Raw genomic sequence first — 17,763 nt, 5'->3', positions numbered from 1 at the left:
ACAATGCTACACTTCTCCAGCTTCCACCCAAAACATATTAAAACAGTCATCCCCTATGGACAAGCCCTACACATACACCGGATCTGCTCAGATAAGGAGGGACGTGATGGACACCTGGAAGTACTCAGGGATGCCCTCACAAGAACGGGTTACGATGCCCAACTCATCGACTGCCAGTTTCGATGTGCCACAGCAAGGAACTGTAATGACCTCCTCAGGAGACAGACACGTACTGCAACTGACAGGGGACCCTTCGTTGTTCAGTATTTCCCAGGGGCTGAAAATCTATGCCATGTTCTTCGTGACCTGCAACACATTATCAATGAGGATGAGCACCTCACCAAGACCTTCCCCACACCTCCACTATTTGCCTTTAAACAACCGCCAAACCTCAAACAGATCGTTGTTCGTAGCAAGCTGCCCGGCTCTCAGGACAACTCCATACAACCCTGTCACGGTAGACGCTGCAAGACGTGTCAGAGTGTGGACATAGATACCACCATTATGCTTGGGGACACCTCCCACCTTGTACATGGCAGGTACTCATGTGACTCAGCCAACGTTGTCTATCTTATACGTTACAGGCAAGGTTGCCCTGGGGCATGGTACATTGGGGAAACCGAGCAAAGGCTACGACAACGGATGAATGGGCACCGCACAACAATCAACAGACAGGAGGGTTCCCTCCCAGTTGGGGAACACTTCAGTGGGCCAGGACATTCAGCCTCCGACCTTCGGGTGACCATCCTCCAAGGTGGACTTCGGGACAGGCAGCAGAGGAAAGTGGCCGAGCAGAGGCTGATAGCTAAGTGCAGTCCCCATAGGGAGGGCCTCAACGGGGACCTTGGGTTCATGTCACATTGCAGGTGAACACCATTGCACTACACACACACACACACACACACACACACACTCACAACCCCCAACCCAGACACACACACACAGACAGACATAGACCCACATACACACACATATATTTTGTGGGGTGAATTTGTACTTGCAGGGGTACATTGTACTTTGCTCAAAAACTGCATGCATTCATGTAAAACTCTGTTATCTCACTTTTTAGATTAGAATCAATCTAAACATCATGGCATAGACAGAGAACACAGGGGGGCCAACACCTTCAACATATTGTCTAGCTATCGCTCATTGTTAACAGCTAACCTGAGAATGCAACTTTTAAAAAAGGTCTGGTGATTTACACATGAAAGAAGTGAAACTATCATGGTATTCTAACAGATGAAAGACTTAACAATCAATTTTTCAATGTATAATTACAGTTACATCACACTGTAAATTTTTGCTATAAATTCTGTGTGTTAGGATTGAGCCCTCCAATACCACCTGATGAAGGAACGACGCTCCGAAAGCTAGTGTGCTTCCAATTAAACCTGTTGGACTATAACCTGGTGTTGTGTGATTTTTAACTTTGTACAACCCAGTCCAACACCAGCATCTCCAAATCATGACTGTTTGACAGTGACAGTGTTGGACTGTCTGACAGTGATGGTGTTTCTGACAATGACAGTGTTGCACTGTCTGGCACTGATCATGTTGTATAGTCTAACGATGATGGTGTTGGACTGTCTGACAATGACGATGTTGGACTGTCTGACGGTGATGGTGTTGGACTGACAGTGACGGTGTTGGACTGTCTGACGGTGATGGTATTGGATTGTCTGATAGTGACAGTGTAGGACTCTCTGATGGTGATGGTGTTGGACTGTCTGATGGTGATGGCGTTGGACTGTCTGATGGTGATGGTGTTGGACTGTCTGACAGTGCCAATGTTGGATTGTTTGATGATAATGGTATTGGACTAACGGTATTGGACATTCTGATGGTGGTGGACTGTCTGATGGTGATGGTGTTGGACTGTCTGATGGTGACGGTGATGGACTGTCTGACGGTGATCGTGTTGTACTGTCTAACGGTGATGGTGTTGGACTATCTGACAGCGACAATGTTGGACTGTCTGGCTGTGATGGTGTCAGACAGTCTGGAGGTATCTGTGTTGCACTGTCTGACAGTGATGGTGTTTGACTTTCTAGCAGTGACAGTGTTCAACTGCCTGACGGTGACAGTATTGGACTGTCTGATGGTGACAGTATTGGACTGTCTGATGGTGACAGTATTGGACTGTCTGATGGTGACAGTGTTGGACTGTGTGATGGTGATAGTATTGGACTGTCTGATGGTGACAGTATTGGACTGTCTGATGGTGACAGTGTTGGACTGTCTGATGGTGACAGTATTGGACTGTCTGATGGTGACAGTGTTGGACTGTCTAATGGTGACAGTGATGGACTATCTGATGGTGATGGATTGTCTGACGGTGACGATGTCGAGCTGTCTGACAGTGATGGTTTTGGACTGTCGGACGGTGACAGTGTTGAAGTGGCAGTGACAGTGTTGGACAGTCTGACAATGATGGTATTTCTGACAATGACAGTGTTGCACTGTCTGGCACTGATCATATTGTACAGTCTTACGGTGATGGTGTTGGACTGTCTGACAATGACGATGTTGGACAGTCTAGCGGTGACGGTGATGGACTTTCTGATGGTGTTGGACTGTCTGATGGTGACGGTAATGGACTGTCTGATGGTGATGGATTGTCTGACGGTGACGATGTTGAACTGTCTGACAGTGATGATTTTGGACTGTCTGGCGGTAACCGTGTTGAAGTGGCAGTGACAGTGTTGGACAGTCTGACGGTGATGGTGTTTCTGACAATGACAGTGTTGCACTGTCTGGCAATGATCATGTTGTACAGTCTGGCGGTGATGGTGTTGGACTGTCTGACAGTGCGGGTGTTAAAGAGTCTGACAGTGACAGTGTTGCACTGTTTGGCAGTGATGGTGTCAATCTGTCTGGCACTGAAGCTGTTGGACTGTCTGGCACTGGAGATGTTGGACCGTGTGGCAGTGATGATGTTAGAATGCCTGATGGTGATGGTGTTGGACTGTTTGATGATAATGGTCTTTCTGACCGTGACGGTGTCAGACTGTCTGACCGTGATAGTGTTGGACTGTCTGATGGTGATGGTGATGGCCTGTCTGATGGTGATGGTGTCAGACTCTCTGATGGTGTCAGACTGTCTGATGGTGATGGTGTTGGACTGTCTGACGGTGATGGTGATGGTGTTAGACTGTCTGACGGTGATGGTGTTGGCCTGTCTGACGGTGATGGTGTTGGATTGTCTGATGGTGATGGTGTTGGTCTGTCTGACAATGACAATATTGGTCTGTTTGGCGGTTACGGTGATGGACTATCTGATGTGATGGTGATGGTGACAATGACGGTGTGGGCCTGTGTGATGTTGTGATTTTTTTTCTCTGTTTGCAGAAAGGTGGTGGAGCTCTGATTCACACAGTGAGATCCAAGACCAATCCAGCCATGAAGAATATGTATAAATATGTAAGTTCAGAGTTAATGGTCACACCATTCACTATTGGGGTAGTGTGATCCTTGAAGCTGTGTAGACTGATTGCCAAGTTAGCTATGGTCTGAACATGGAGCTCTGAGAATGATAACAACTGGTGAAACTGAAACAATTCAGCTCTAATTGAAACATCTGTCACTCTTACCTAAACGTTACAAATATGAAATAACTCATGCTGGGATCTCACTTCCGGTCCACAATCCCTCTGATCCTACTTACGCATCTTTGTAGCTTATTGTCCAATCAAAGCCACCTATCTTTCACTTTATTTGTATCACATGGATTCACCCTTTGTGTTCTCTAACCCATGTCCAAACCTACAGTGCTGTGTGGTCTCTGCTCTCCTCCTCTCTAACCCTGCTGCGTATCTCTGATTTAATTTTTATTTCAAAAATAAACTTCATTCATAAAAATATCTTAAAGCACCTGTAAAGTTATTACAGCAGTTCGGTTCTGTACAGTAGCATATGGAGAAACAAACAAACATTGGAGTTTGACTCTCTGCAGCAAATAAACCAAAAACATTTCTCATTTGTGCAAGGTTATATTTACATATATTTGAGGCACCAGGAGGAACTGGTAACTGAACGGATTCCCATTTACCTTGGGCAGGAAGTCCTCAGACGGTGGTCTGTCCCCACTGCACCTTGGCGGCAGCTGCTCTAAGCTTCAGTGTGTCCCTCAGCACATAGACCTGGACCTTGGGATGTGCCCGTCTGCAACACTCGGTCAGGGTCAGCTCCTTGCTTGGGAAGACCAGTTAGTTTCGGGCAGAGCAAAGATTGTCTTTCACTGAGTTAAAGGTCCTCCAGGCACAGTTGATGTTTGTTCCTGAGGTGTGGACATAGAGAGCATAGAGCACAAACACCTCTGTCAGAGAACTGCTTGAGATGAATTTCAACAAACACCATTGCAACTCTCTCCAGACTTCCTTTGCAAAGGCATATTCCAACAGGAGATTTGTGAGAGTCTGCAAGGGCAGTGTGCAATGACGAGGACAGACGAGGCATGCATAATGGGATCTCCCAAGTAGTGCCTTTCTCCCCACCAGCCAGGTGATGTCTTGGTGCTTGTTGGAAAGTTCTGGTGATGAGGCATTCTGCCAAATGGCTTTGACAGTCTGCTCAGGGAACAACCTAAAAGGAACCACCCTCTCCTTTTCTCTCAGGATCTCGAGGACACTACATGCTGACCACTTCTTGATGGACTAGTGGTCAAAGGGGTTTTTCTTTGCAAATGTCTCCATGAGGGTGATAGGAAATAGTTGAACTACTTGGAGTGTTCTGTGGCTCCGAGATCTGGCCAATCCCTCGCAACAGCAGGGACAGGTAGAATCTCAGTACGTGGTGACACTTGGTGTTTATGTACCTAGGGTCTATGCACACAGGATAAGGGCTACATTAGGTATGTTCTTCCACCCTCCCAGAGTTTTGTACATGGTGTTCCTGCAGACACGGTCCATCTTAGACCTCCAGATGAAGGGGAAGATGGCTGAGGTGACTGAAACAGACCCATTCTGGGCCACACCTGCCCAGGTACAACACCACAGAGACAGTACCTTACACCTGATAACCAGGTTTTTACCCGCAGTAGAGAGGAAGCAGTGCTCCCAAAAGTCCAGTTTCTGCTTCACCTTGGCGACGCACTCCTCCCACGATTTTGGGAAAGGCCTGGCCCCGCCAAACCATATTCCCAGCACCTTTAGGTAATCTGTCCTGACAGTGAAGGGGATAAAGGATCAGTTGGCCCAGTCCCTAAAGCACGTGGCCTCACTGTTCCCTCAATTTACTTTGGCTCCCAAGGCCAGTTCAAACTGGTCACAGATACTCATGGGTCTGTTCACTGACATTGGATCCGAGTAGAAAACAGCAACACCATCCATGTACAGCAAGGCTTAGGCCTACAGGCTTCCCCTGCCTGGAATAGTCACCCATCTCAGGCTCACATCCTTCCTGATGAACTCAGCAAAAGACTATCTGCTTGGAATCAACAGCAATCCAGGAGGACTCACTTCACATAGAGGGTCGGGTTGACTGGTATGTTCTTCACAGTTATCCTGACTGTATTGTGAACCCCCTGGTCTGAGGTGTGGGCACTGGCAAAGGCTGTCGTTCTGTTTGGCTGGTTACTGAATTGGTGGTAGGCTGAAGCCCACATAAAGATCCACCAATTTCAGCTCAGCTCAATCAACCGCCCTCCAAGTTCCACTCACAATCACAATCCAGCAACAACTGAAGATGGGGATGAAGGTTCTCAGCTCAGACCTATCCTGGAGAACCACATTCTGGATCATGGTGTGTCCCTACTACAATCTCTGGTTTTACACACACTGCCAACAAGATTCTCACCCTTCACCTCTCCATGCTCTACTTCCACCTTCATGGTCCTCCTTGAAAACTATCTCTTTGACCAAGCTTTACTACCTCACCTGCCTAAATATTAAATGTTGTCTGCAAAACTCTTGGGAAAAAATCTTTGAGGAGAAAGTGAGGACTGCAGATGCTGGAGATCAGAGCTGAAAATGTGTTGCTGGTAAAGCGCAGCAGGTCAGGCAGCATCCAAGGAACAGGAGAATCGATGTTTCGGGCATAAGCCCTTCTTCAGGAATGAGGAATGTGTGTCCAGCAGGCTAAGATAAAAGGTAGGGAGGAGGGACTTGGGGGAGGGGAGTTGGAAATGCAATAGGTGGAAGGAGGTCAAGGTGAGAGTGATAGGCTGGAATGGGGTGGGGACGGAGAGGTTAGGAAGAAGATTGCGGGTTAGGAAGGCGGTGCTGAGTTCAAGGGATTTGACTGACACAATGTGGGGGGAGGGAAAATGAGGAAACTGGAGAAATCTGAGTTCATCCTTTGTGGTTGGAGGGTTCCTAGGCGGAAGATGAGGCACTCTTCCTCCAACCGTCGTGTTGCTCTGGTCTGGCGATGGAGGAGTCCAAGGACCTGCATGTCCTTGGTGGAGTGGGAGGGGGAGTTGAAGTGTTGAGCCACAGGGTGGTTGGGTTGGTTGGTCCGGGTGTCCCAGAGGTGTTCTCTGAAACGTTCCGCAAGAAGGCAGCCTGTCTCTCCAATATAGAGGAGGCCACATCGGGTGCAGCTGATGCAGTGAATGATGTGTGTGGAGGTGCAGGTGAATTTGTGGTGGATATGGAAGGATCCCTTGGGGTCTTGGAGGGAAGTGAGGGGGGAAGTTTGGGCGCAAGTTTTGCATTTCTTGCGGTTGCAGGGGAAGGTGCCGGGAGTGGAGGTTGGGTTGGTGGGGGGTGTAGACCTGACGAGGGAGTCACAGAGAGAGTGGTCTTTTCAGAACGCTGATAGGGGAGGGGAGGGAAATATATCCCTGGTGGTGGGGTCCGTTTGGAGGTGGCGGAAATGACGGCGGATGATACGCTGTATATGGAGGTGGGTGAGGTGGTAGGTGAGGACCAGAGGGGTTCTGTCCTGGTGGCAGTTGTAGGGGCGGGGCTCAAGGGCAGAGCAGCGGGAAGTGGAGGAGATGCAGTGGAGGGCATCGTCGATCACGTCTGGGGGGAAATTGTGGTCTTTGAAGAAGGAGGCCATCTGGGTTGTACGGTTTTGGAACTGGTCCTTCTGGGAGCAGATGCGGCAGAGACGAAGGAATTGGGAATATGGGATGGCGTTTTTACAGGGGGCAGGGTAGGAGGAGGTGTAGTCTAGGTAGCTGTGGGAGTCGGTCAGTTTATAGTAAATGTCCATGTGTTGAGTCGGTCGCCCGAGATAGAAATGGAAAGGTCAAGGAAGGGGAGGGAGGAGTCTGAGACGGTCCAGGTGAATTTGAGGTCAGGGTGGAAGGTGTTGGTAAAGTGGATGAACCGTTCAACCTCCTCGTGGGAGCACGAGGCAGCGCCGATACAGTCATCGATGTAGCGGAGGAAAAGGTGGGGGAAAACTCTTGGGAAGCATAGGACATTTTATAAATTTTAAATGTTGTTGAGTCTCACTGAGCCTAAACCAAAGAAAGGTAGAGATTTAAGTGAGAGTGGGCAGGGGGTTATGTTTCAAGATGCAGAAAACTCACCTGTTTTGATGATCTTTCATTTCCAGGCTAAAGGTCAAGCTAAATTGGGACTGAAGGATTTGAAAAGTCGACTGAAACACAAGGTACTGACTGTTTCTTTCAGCTTTAACTTTCACTTTGTTCTCCAATAGTCTGAATTATTCAGAGCAATTAGAATTAGATAAGGGAGGGTGTCGAATGCATCAAATAAACCCTAATTTAACCAGATTAAATAAACCCTAACATAACCCAATTTAATAACCCCTAATCTAACCCGATCAAATAGACCCTAACCTAACCTGATCAAATATACTCTAACCTAACCCGATTTAATAAACCCAAATCTAACCTGATCAAATAGACCCTAACCTAACCTGATCAAATATACTCTAACCTAACCTGATTTAATAAACCCAAATCTAACCCGAACAAATAAACCCTAACCTAACCCGATTTAATAAATCCTAACCAAACTTGATCAAATAAACCCTAACATAATCCGATCAAATAAACCCTAACCTAACCAATTTAATAAAACCTAACCAAACTTGATCAAATAAACCCTAACCCAATCAAATAAAACCGTAACCTAACTCAATCAAATAAAACCCTAACCTAACCTGATCAAATTAAAAAGCCTAACGTGATCAAATAAACCCTAACCCAATCGAGTAAACCCTAACCTAATCCAATCAAATGGACCCTGACGTAATCCAACCAAATAGATCTTAACCCTAATCCTGTCCAATAGCCCCTAACCCTAATCTTATCCAATAGCCCCTAACCCTAATCCTATCCAATAGCCCCTAACCCTAATCTTATCCAATAGCCCCTAACCCTAATCCTATCCAATAGCCCCTAAACCTACTCCTATCCAATAGCCCCTAACCCAAATCCTATCCAATAGCCCCTAACCCTAATCCTATCCAATAGCCCCTAACCTTAAATCCATCCAATAGCCCCTAACCCTAATCCTATCCAATAGCCTCAACCCTAATCCTATCCAATAGCCCCAACCCTAATCTTATCCAATAACCCCTAAATCTAATCCTATCCAATAGCCCCAACCCTAATCCTATCCAATAGCCCCTTACCCTAATCTTATCCAATAGCCCCTAACCCTAATCTTATCCAATAACCCCTAAATCTAATCCTATCCAATAGCCCCAACCCTAATCCTATCCAATAGCCCCTAACCCAAATGTTATCCAACAGCCCCTAACCCTAATCCTATCCAATTGCCCCGAACCCTAACTCTGGAACAGCAGTCAGCAAATTCCTAAATAGATTCATAGAGATTTACAGCATGGAAACAGACCCTTTGGTCCAATCTGTCCATGCCGACCAGATATCCCAACCCAATCTTGTCCCACCTGCCAGCAGCTGACCCATATCCCTCCAAACCCTTCCTAATCATATACCCATCCAAATGCCTCTTAAATGTTGCAATTGGACCAGCCTCCACCACTTCTTCTGGCAGTCAGATTTTCACAAGTCCAAGACTCTTTCTAAGTGAGGGCTGAATGAATATTAGGGTAGGCAGGGATGTGGAGTAATTAAATCAGCTGTGATGTGAGTGAATGGGTCTACTCCTGCTCCTCATTCTTATGTTCATATGGGACACATTGAGAAACCTTGGGAAGACGATGCATCTAGCTCAAAGTTTGCCAACTCTCTCGGGATATTTTCCAGGAAGAATCATCACGTGAACTTCTATCTTCAGTGGCCCATTGCAGCTTCTGATTGGGCAAACCATTGCATGGGAAGATCCAGCCCTACCTTTAGCTGCTCCAGGGACATCCATTGTCAAGGGACATTCTGTTTAGTGAGTCAAAGGAAGAGTGACCCCTGTTCATGGGCCGTATCATTAGCCTCTTTATACAGTGTATTGAGTATAGGGAGTTGGGAGGTCATGTTACGGCTGTACAGGTTAGGCCACTTTTGGAATAATGCACGCATTTCTGGTCTCCCTACAAGAGAAAGGATGTTGTGAAACTTGGAAGGTTGCAGAAAAGATTTACAAGGATGTTGCCAGGGTTAGAGGATTTGAGCTATAAGGAGAGGTTGAATAGGCTGGGGCTGTTTACCCTGGAGCGTCAAAGGCTGAGGGGTGAACTTATAGAAGTTTATAAAATCATGAGGGGCATGGATAGGGTAAATAGACAAAGTCTCTTCCCTGGGGTGGGAGTGTCTAAAACTAAACAGCCTAGGTTTCGGGTGAGGGAGGAAATATATAAAGGAGACCTAAGGGGCAACTTTTTCACACAGAGGGTGGTATGTGTATGGAATGAGCTGCCAGAGGAAGTGGTGGAAGCATTTAAAAGGCATCTGGATGGGTATATGAATAGGAAGGGTTTAGAGGGATATGGGTCAAATGCTGGCAAGTGGGACTAGATTAATTGAGGATATCTGGTCGGCATGGGTAAGTTGGACCGAAGGGTCTGTTTCCATGCTGTACATTTCTATGACTCTATGACCTGCAGTCTCTTTCTTAGCTAATATGCAGCAATAAAGGTTGTCCTCTATCTACCACAGTACAGCCCAGACTAGTCTGTTTGCTGTGTTACCACACACTGTATATAACATTCTTCACTGTTTATAGAATCTCACTGAAACTCATTTACAAAACATGCTTCAGTCTGTAGGTTGTATATTACAAACTGACCTACCCCATAATGTATGTCAACACAACACAGAAGGCATGTGCAGGGGTAAAGTTGCTTTATTAAGTCAGGAGTAAAATAAGAAGGATAGCAAAGCTCTGATTTCCAAGAAATCCGACCTTTTGCATCAGTCTTTTAACATGGTGAGAGTAAGTGAACTGCATCACGACTTTTTGAAATCAACGTGAAGTCCTGGTGCACTTCATTCACAATTACAGCTTACACAGGGGAGCTCACTCACAGGTTTCCCCATCTAGGTGGGAGTGAGAAGTGGAGTGGAGCTGGGGAGAGGGGTTTTTAAAAGCTCTAGTTTTCTTCAGTCCAGTTTTATAGATTGTGGGGCAGCACTGTGAATTTGATGCTGTGAGCTTAAAGATGTTGGCAGCCAAGAAAAAGATGGGGGAGGCTAGTACCTGCTACAGTGACAGGTGTTTAGTCGTGATGCTGAGCTTTATAACATAGGAGTTCACACAGCGCAGAAGAGTTTGCATCAATTATAGAATTGTTTTATCGGTGTGATAAAAGGGACAGGGACTCTGGGGAGAAAGTGTAGACAGAGGGTAATACTGTGTGAAAGCTAAAGAAACAAGTGAAATATGTACATTTGAGCCAATAGGAGAAAGTATACAGGTTTCTGGGCCTTCCGAGAAAAACTGAGAGGGTCACAGCAAAACAGGATGTCTGTTCACCACATAAATAAATAACTCTGGAATTTACTTTCCACCTGCCCAGAGTCAATTCAAGAATGTTATCACTTTGAGAAAGACTTCCTGGACTACGCTGAAATATTGTATTAAATCGATTTCCCAAAACTGACATGTTATTTGGAATTAGATTTCAGACGGACCTCTTCCCTATCCTTATTGATTGTTCTTAAACCCTTTCTAAGTTGCTGCAGTTAAGGACTAAAATATTTAAGGTTGTTATGCTTTTGATATCCAGGAGTAGGGATCTCACCTTAAATATTAAGCTATACGTTTTAGTGAGTTTTGTAATATTTCCTATGTAGTATTGCAGAGACTACAGCCTTGATACTCTATAATGTTGAAGCAAATTCCTGTAGATGCTGGAATCTGTACTGAACTCAAAAAATACTGTACATCACTGTGATTTCCAGCATTTTTTGTTTTCAGTACTCTGTAATGCTATTGGTTTTATTTAAATTGCTTCCTCAGTCACATCCCCTTCAACCCATCCCCCATCTAATCCTACCTATCCACTCCCCTCCCCAACTCTCTCTCTCTCTCTGTTTCGCTCTATCTCCTCCCCAACCCAGTAAGTGGCGTTTCTTTCACTTCCTCCTGCCATTCTGGATCCTGATTCATTTTGTCCATAATCCCCTGCCTTCTCCACCTTACCCTCACCTCCCCTCCCCACCATCCATCCCCTCACATAAACAAATAAACCTGTTGGACTATAACCTGGTGTCATGTGACTTCTGAGTTTGTCTACATCAGTCCAATATGGAAGGTGAGTGTGAGTGTGACTGCAATGCAGTATGTAGGCACAGTGAAGCCTGGTCCGGCCTGGCCTTTCTCGTTGGGTATTGCAGTCAAGTGATGCATGGTGTTTCACTTCCAGGAGTTGAGTGTGGAGCGAGGGGTTCAGCGCGGGGGCTCCCTGAGGTGTGAGTCCATAGGAGGCTCCTCCCATCAAAGGCGTATGCAGTCGGAGAGTTTACAGAATCGCCTGCCCATCACCCAGCACTTTGGCCAGGTAAGGAGCAGCCTTGGCGACTGGCTAGGTATTCCGAACAGGCATGGGGTATCTGCACCCTTGCTGCTCATCTCTAGCCTGGCACATGGACTGTCCCACTGCTACCCTACCCCAGCCATGCCCTGCGCACTATGGACACAATGTTATTTAACCCGAGACTGTCTTTAACTGAGTGTAATCCTGACCGACACCATGTAGAGCTCGGCAGGGGTGGTAATTAACAGAGAATAACTCTGGCTGTTTTCTCCTCCCCCCACTGTCCCAGCTTCCCTGAAGCCCTACACCAGGTTACCTTTAGAGAGATTAGGGGAAAGTGAGGACTGCCCATGCTGGAAATCAGAACCAAAAAATGTGCTGCTGGAAAAGCGCAGCAGGTCAGGCAGCATCTGAAGAACAAGAGAGTTGACATTTTGGGTATTCTCGATTCTCTTGCTCCACTGCCTGTTATGTTTTTCCAGCACCACACTTTTTAGTGACCTTTAGAGAGAGCCAGGTTCTGGTAGCCATGGCTATATCACATGGAGGAGCAGTAAGGGGAGCATCAGCTCGAAGCAAGGACCTTCATGGTCAAACAGGAGTAGTCTACATTACACAAACAGCTGTCCCACTATCACTGGTCTCAGTCATGTCAAACAAAATGCCCACTTTCTCAACCTTAGAACAAAATGCCCTTTTCTTATTTTATGGAGGGTTTATAGGAGAGTGACAGGAGTGGGCTGAGCTGGGGAAGATGGGGGTTGAGAGTGTGAAGTTGGTTCTGGGTTGGGATATCTGGTCATCATGAATAAGTTGGACCTAAGGGTCTGTTTCCATGCTGTACATCTCTATGACTCGATGTTCACTGTTTTCCCTCCAGTCTCGTCCTCGGCGACCAGCTCCTCGCTCCACCAATGCAGATGCTGCGCTGCCCCCTGGGACAGACAGGTAACAATTTCAATGGCAGATACAATCCCCATCCTGACTCCCTACCACTGGGACCCTGACTACACCCACCCTGTCTACCTGTTCCTGACACACTCCCCTTTAATGGCACTTTCCCATCCCATAATCATATGTAGGAGTGACACCACCCCCTCTCCCTCCCTGTGTGGGGTATTAACCCCTTGTCTATCCCTGTGAGGAGTATTAACCCCCTCCCTATTCCTGTGTGGGTATTAACCCCCTCTGTATCCCTGTGAGGGGTATTAACTCCCTCCTTATCCCTGTATGGGTTATTAACCCCTACTCCCTCCCTGTATGGGGTATTAACCCCCTCCAACCCCCACCCCGTGAAGGGTATTAACCTCCTCCCTATCCCTGTGAGGGGTATTAACCCTCTTCCCCTCCCTGTGTGGAGTATTTACCCCCCTCCCCTTTCCTGTGTGGGGTATTAGTGACCCCACCAACCCCAGCACCTCTCTTGTTTCCTCTCACAGCTCCCCCTTTGTATATCCGCTCAACATTAGGAATGTTAACACCTCCCAGGCCACAGATCCTGTCACCCTGGGCTCCAACCGACTGAACTCTCATGGAAAGACCACTCTATCTCTTTTTGTTTTGACATTTCCTTTGTAAATGCCCGGTGAGGTTTTTATGTCCCAGTATAGGATCTGCAACCTGAGCCCATTCCAGTTGTGGTCCATCTGATTTCTATTTTGCCTGTAATTTATGAGCCTGTCTTGTGCAGATCCAACAGTAGAGAGCTGGGGCTGGAGAGCTCACTGGACACCATTGAAGATGAGCTTCTAGATTGTAACCTTCTGCAGGATGAGGATATGGATCTACTTGGTGAGATCTTTGACACTCTCAGCACACGGACAGTACACGACAAGGGTCTTCTGTATGGTACTCGCAGCCTTGATTTCTACAACTTGGATTCAATGGAGGATATCCGTAGGGTGAGAAATCCTGCAACATCGATCATTCTTTGTCTGCTCATTCCTGTCCAGTCAGTCCCTTATCTCGCAAAACAGCTTCAAAGTCTCCAGTCCACCGAACCCATGTCTATTTCTGACGTAATGTTGCCTCCCTGGGACATGGGTTTCAAACATCATGCCAGAAACCCAGATCCCGAATCCACAGTGCAGTGTTGAGGGAGTGCTGCATTCTCAAAGCTTTTAACTTAATTCCCCATTTGCCCTCTGAGGTGCATGATAAAGATCCCAGAGTCAATGCTAACCAATGTTTATCCCTGCACCATCACCCAGATTAACAAGCCATTTTAAAAATACATTCACACCCTGGAAGTGAACAAGACTGACAGATGGAGCCCACATCCAGTCACCCTGAGGTGGTCATCTGTGCAAAACAATTAAAAATAAATAAAAATAAAAATAAAATTCTGTAGTGACAGCTTCAAAAAGTAGTTAAGAAGCGAGTGTCCAAATGCTGGAGCTGAAAAATGTGTTGCTGGAAAAGCGCAGCAGGTCAGGCAGCATCCAGGGAGCAGGAGAATCGACATTTCGGGCAAAAGCCCTTCTTATGCCCGAAACGTCAATTCTTCTGCTCCTTGGATGCTGCCTGACCTGCTGTGCTTTTCCAGCAACACATTTTTCAGCTCCGATCTCCAGCATCTGCAGTCCTCACTTTCTCCAAATGCTGGAGCCAGTAAGGACAGCGTAAGTGTGCTAAATCTCAGTGATATGTAAGATCTGTTTGAACATACCTCTCTCTGGCTCATATTTAATTTTATTTGTGACAATATGGAGAAGACATTGTCTGGGACCAGGAAAAGCCTGACACTGCAACCTGGGGTCACAGTATCTTATTATCACGACGACATGCATTCCTTATCCAGAAGTCTGCACTAAACAGTTGTTTCAATGTATTATCGATAAAACTGCTCATTTGTCTTTCTCATGTTTGCAGGTTAAAGACATCAATCCCAGTGAGGAAAACCTCAACTGCAATAGTCGGAGGGAGTCTGTACCAGTTCAACCTGGCAGTTGGGGTTTGGACGGTTCTGCAGAGTGTGTGAAGTCCCTGTCAGCTTCTCTGGATGAATCGTCAGGCCTATCGTCAGTGTCCAATAGCCAGCCAGACCTCAGAGATTCTGGCAGTCTCTCCAGCAGCAGTCATGAAGAAAACATACCAGCTCCCAAAGCAGAGACGTTGAAATGCAATTCTCTGATCAACAACAACACAACAGATCCTGGATCAACAGAGGAGCCTTCATCCAACTCCCTGTCTGGCAAAGCTAATGATAAATGTACAGGGATTCACTGGGATAAAGGATCTTCACTAGCCCAGTTCAACGAAACATTGGCTGAAAATGGAGATTCTCAGCTGGAGGTGAGCAAGATTAGAGGTGAAGTGCAAACTGAGACTGTAGGGCTCGGTGAACTGAAACTATCTGAAGGTGAATTGAAGCAGCACCATGGACAAGAAGCAGCAGGGGATCATGTTGAGAATGCAGTCGTGTCCACAGAGATTATACCTGACCAGACCAAGAACACTGAAAAACTTCCACCACCAACTGCTCCTAAAACATCAACCATGGGCCGGAGAGCAAGGCTGACTGCCCAGGCCAACAAAGGATTAGATGGCAGTGATACAAAGGAGGAGAGTTCCAATGGCCAGGAGATGGGATCCAAGGAGCCAGTTTCACACACCGAGTTCCCTCTGTCTGCTCCTGCAGGCATGCCCACTGGTGGGGAGGAAACAACTCCCCCCATACAGTCTGCCCTCTCTTATTTCAAGGCTCGCTCAGGGGAACAAAAGGCTGATTCCGTGAGAGGGAAGGTGCACCAGTCAACAGTATCAGCAGGGGGGAGCATGGGCAGAAGTGGCAAAGCCGAGTGTAAAGAGGACCTTAATGCAGGAAAGGCCGTCTCTGAGCTCACCACCTCAAATAATGGGAGGCCAGGCAAAAGTTCACCATCTCCAGAGAGCGAGAAACAGAGACCTGAACCAGCAACACCTAGTGATAAAGATTCTGACATTACACCTCCCAAAAAAGTTTCAGAGCTAAAGAAGAGATTTGAATCCTAGCAAACAACAGAATTTCTAATTGACTTTTTCCAAGGTTGGGGCATGTGTTTTCCTAACTGAATATTGGATATGTTGGGTTTCTGATCTTTGCTTTGCGGCTGTGTGGCATGTCACACATTAGTTTCCAGGTCAGTGACCAGAATTTTTTTTTTACTTATATCGAAGAACTGAGCTGAAGCCTTGAAAGCTGTCCATTGTAAACTGGAAGAGCAATTTTTAATCTTTCCATTAACTTCTTCCACTCAGTAACTGTTTTAAGAAATGGCTTCCTGAACAACGACTCAAGCTCCAGAAATGTCCAGAGGAGGGATGGGGCCTGGTATTTAGAAAGTAAGCCAATATGTTTTCAGAGTTTTCTATATTTAAAAGAGCAATGTGCAGCATAGGGGCTGCAAACAGGTTCTCACACAATTGGCTTTGTGACAGGACAAGAAATATGTTATTAGTTGTGTGAAGTAGAGTCAAATCTGAGACAACTTGTTCAACATCCTGCAAATTTGCTTGAAGTGCAGGGGATACCTAAACAAAGCAAATCTTTGTCTTAAATCTTCATTTTGTGAGTCATAAAGAGGTGAAATATTGAGATTTCAGACCACAAGATGTCAGAACAGAAGTGGGTCATTCACTCTATCCATGAGATCACAGCTGATCCTTAACTCCACTTCCTGGCTTTATCGCCATAACTCCTCCTTACACTTTAAAAATCTGCCTGTCTCAGCCTTGAATATTGTTAATGACTCAGGTAAAGAATCCCACAGATTCACTACACTCGAACTCAATAAATTCCTTCTCATTTCTGTCTTAAACACTTACTCTGAGATGATGTCCTCTGGTCCTACACTCTCCCATGACGGGCAATAACATCTCAGTATCTTCTCTGTCGTGACCCCTGAAATCTTTTATGTTTCAAAAGGATCTCCTGTTATTCTTCAAAATTCCAAAGGGTACAGCCCAACCCACTTAATATGAAACTCCCTCCATATCCAACCTAATAAGGTTTCTCTGGACTGCCTCCAGTGCCAGTAAATCTTTTGTTATGTAAGGGAATCAGAAATGTTCATTGTATTCCAGCTGTGGTCTGACTTGTGCTATGTATAGTTTTTGCAAGACCTCTCAATTGTTATCCACTATCCCCATTGGAATGAAGACCAACATTCTAATTGCTTTTCTTCATTCCTACTGAATTTGGATGCTTGCTTTTTGTGATTCATACACAAGGATCCCCAAATTCCTCTGTTCAGTAGCTTTCTGCAGTTTTTCTCAGATGAAATAATATCATCTCCTGTAGTTTCCTATCAAAGTACATAGCCTCACATTTTATTCCATCTGCTAAGTTTTTGCCCATTCACTTAATCTGTCCAGACCCCTCTACAGAATCTTTGTACACCCTCAACACTTGCTTTCCCACCTGTTTTCATCTCATCAGCAAACTTGACAATATAGCATTAATTTCCGTCATGCAAGTTATTAATATACATGATCAATAATTATGGCCCCAGCACTGATCCCTGTAGCACTCCACTCATTACTGCTGTATTCTGAAAATGCCACCCTTTAGCTGTACTCTGTCTTCTACTAGTTAGCCTGTCCTCTAACCATGCTTATGGTTAGAGGACAGGCCTGATGGCCTGCATCCCAGGGTACTGAAGGAGGTGGCTCGGGAAATCGTGGATGCGCTGGTGATTATTTTCCAGAGTTCAATAGAATCGGGGTCGGTTCCTGAGGATTGGAGGGCGGCTAATGTTGTGCCACTTTTTAAGAAGGGTGGGCGGGAGAAAGCAGGAAATTATAGACCAGTTAGTCTGACCTCAGTGGTGGGAAAGATGCTGGAGTCTATTATAAAGGATGAAATTACGGCACATCTGGATAATAGTAACAGGATAGGACAGAGTCAGCATGGATTTATGAAGGGGAAATCATGCTTGACTAATCTTCTTAAATTTTTTGAGGATG

General features: G+C 46.1%; 1 protein-coding gene across 2 annotated transcripts in view; it reads left to right on the top strand.

The window, feature by feature from the left end:
- dennd1c (DENN domain containing 1C) overlaps positions 1 to 17,539 on the top strand; it is a 67,369-nt gene extending 49,830 nt beyond the window's left edge. For both annotated transcript variants that reach the window (XM_072564442.1, XM_072564441.1), the window contains 6 exons: positions 3,352 to 3,423; positions 7,510 to 7,566; positions 11,707 to 11,841; positions 12,698 to 12,765; positions 13,508 to 13,718; positions 14,689 to 17,539. In XM_072564442.1, coding sequence (XP_072420543.1) covers positions 3,352 to 3,423; positions 7,510 to 7,566; positions 11,707 to 11,841; positions 12,698 to 12,765; positions 13,508 to 13,718; positions 14,689 to 15,810 — 1,665 coding nt within the window. In that variant the 3' untranslated portion in view covers positions 15,811 to 17,539. The remainder of the gene's footprint in view (positions 1 to 3,351; positions 3,424 to 7,509; positions 7,567 to 11,706; positions 11,842 to 12,697; positions 12,766 to 13,507; positions 13,719 to 14,688) is intronic.
- The last annotated feature ends 224 nt before the right edge of the window (positions 17,540 to 17,763 follow it).

The sequence above is a fragment of the Chiloscyllium punctatum genome, chromosome 46, assembly GCF_047496795.1.
Source record: "Chiloscyllium punctatum isolate Juve2018m chromosome 46, sChiPun1.3, whole genome shotgun sequence".
In the NCBI taxonomy this organism is placed as follows: Eukaryota; Metazoa; Chordata; class Chondrichthyes; order Orectolobiformes; family Hemiscylliidae; genus Chiloscyllium; species Chiloscyllium punctatum.
Note: the sequence above shows the minus strand (reverse complement) of the source record. Positions and strands in the feature narration are given on the sequence as shown.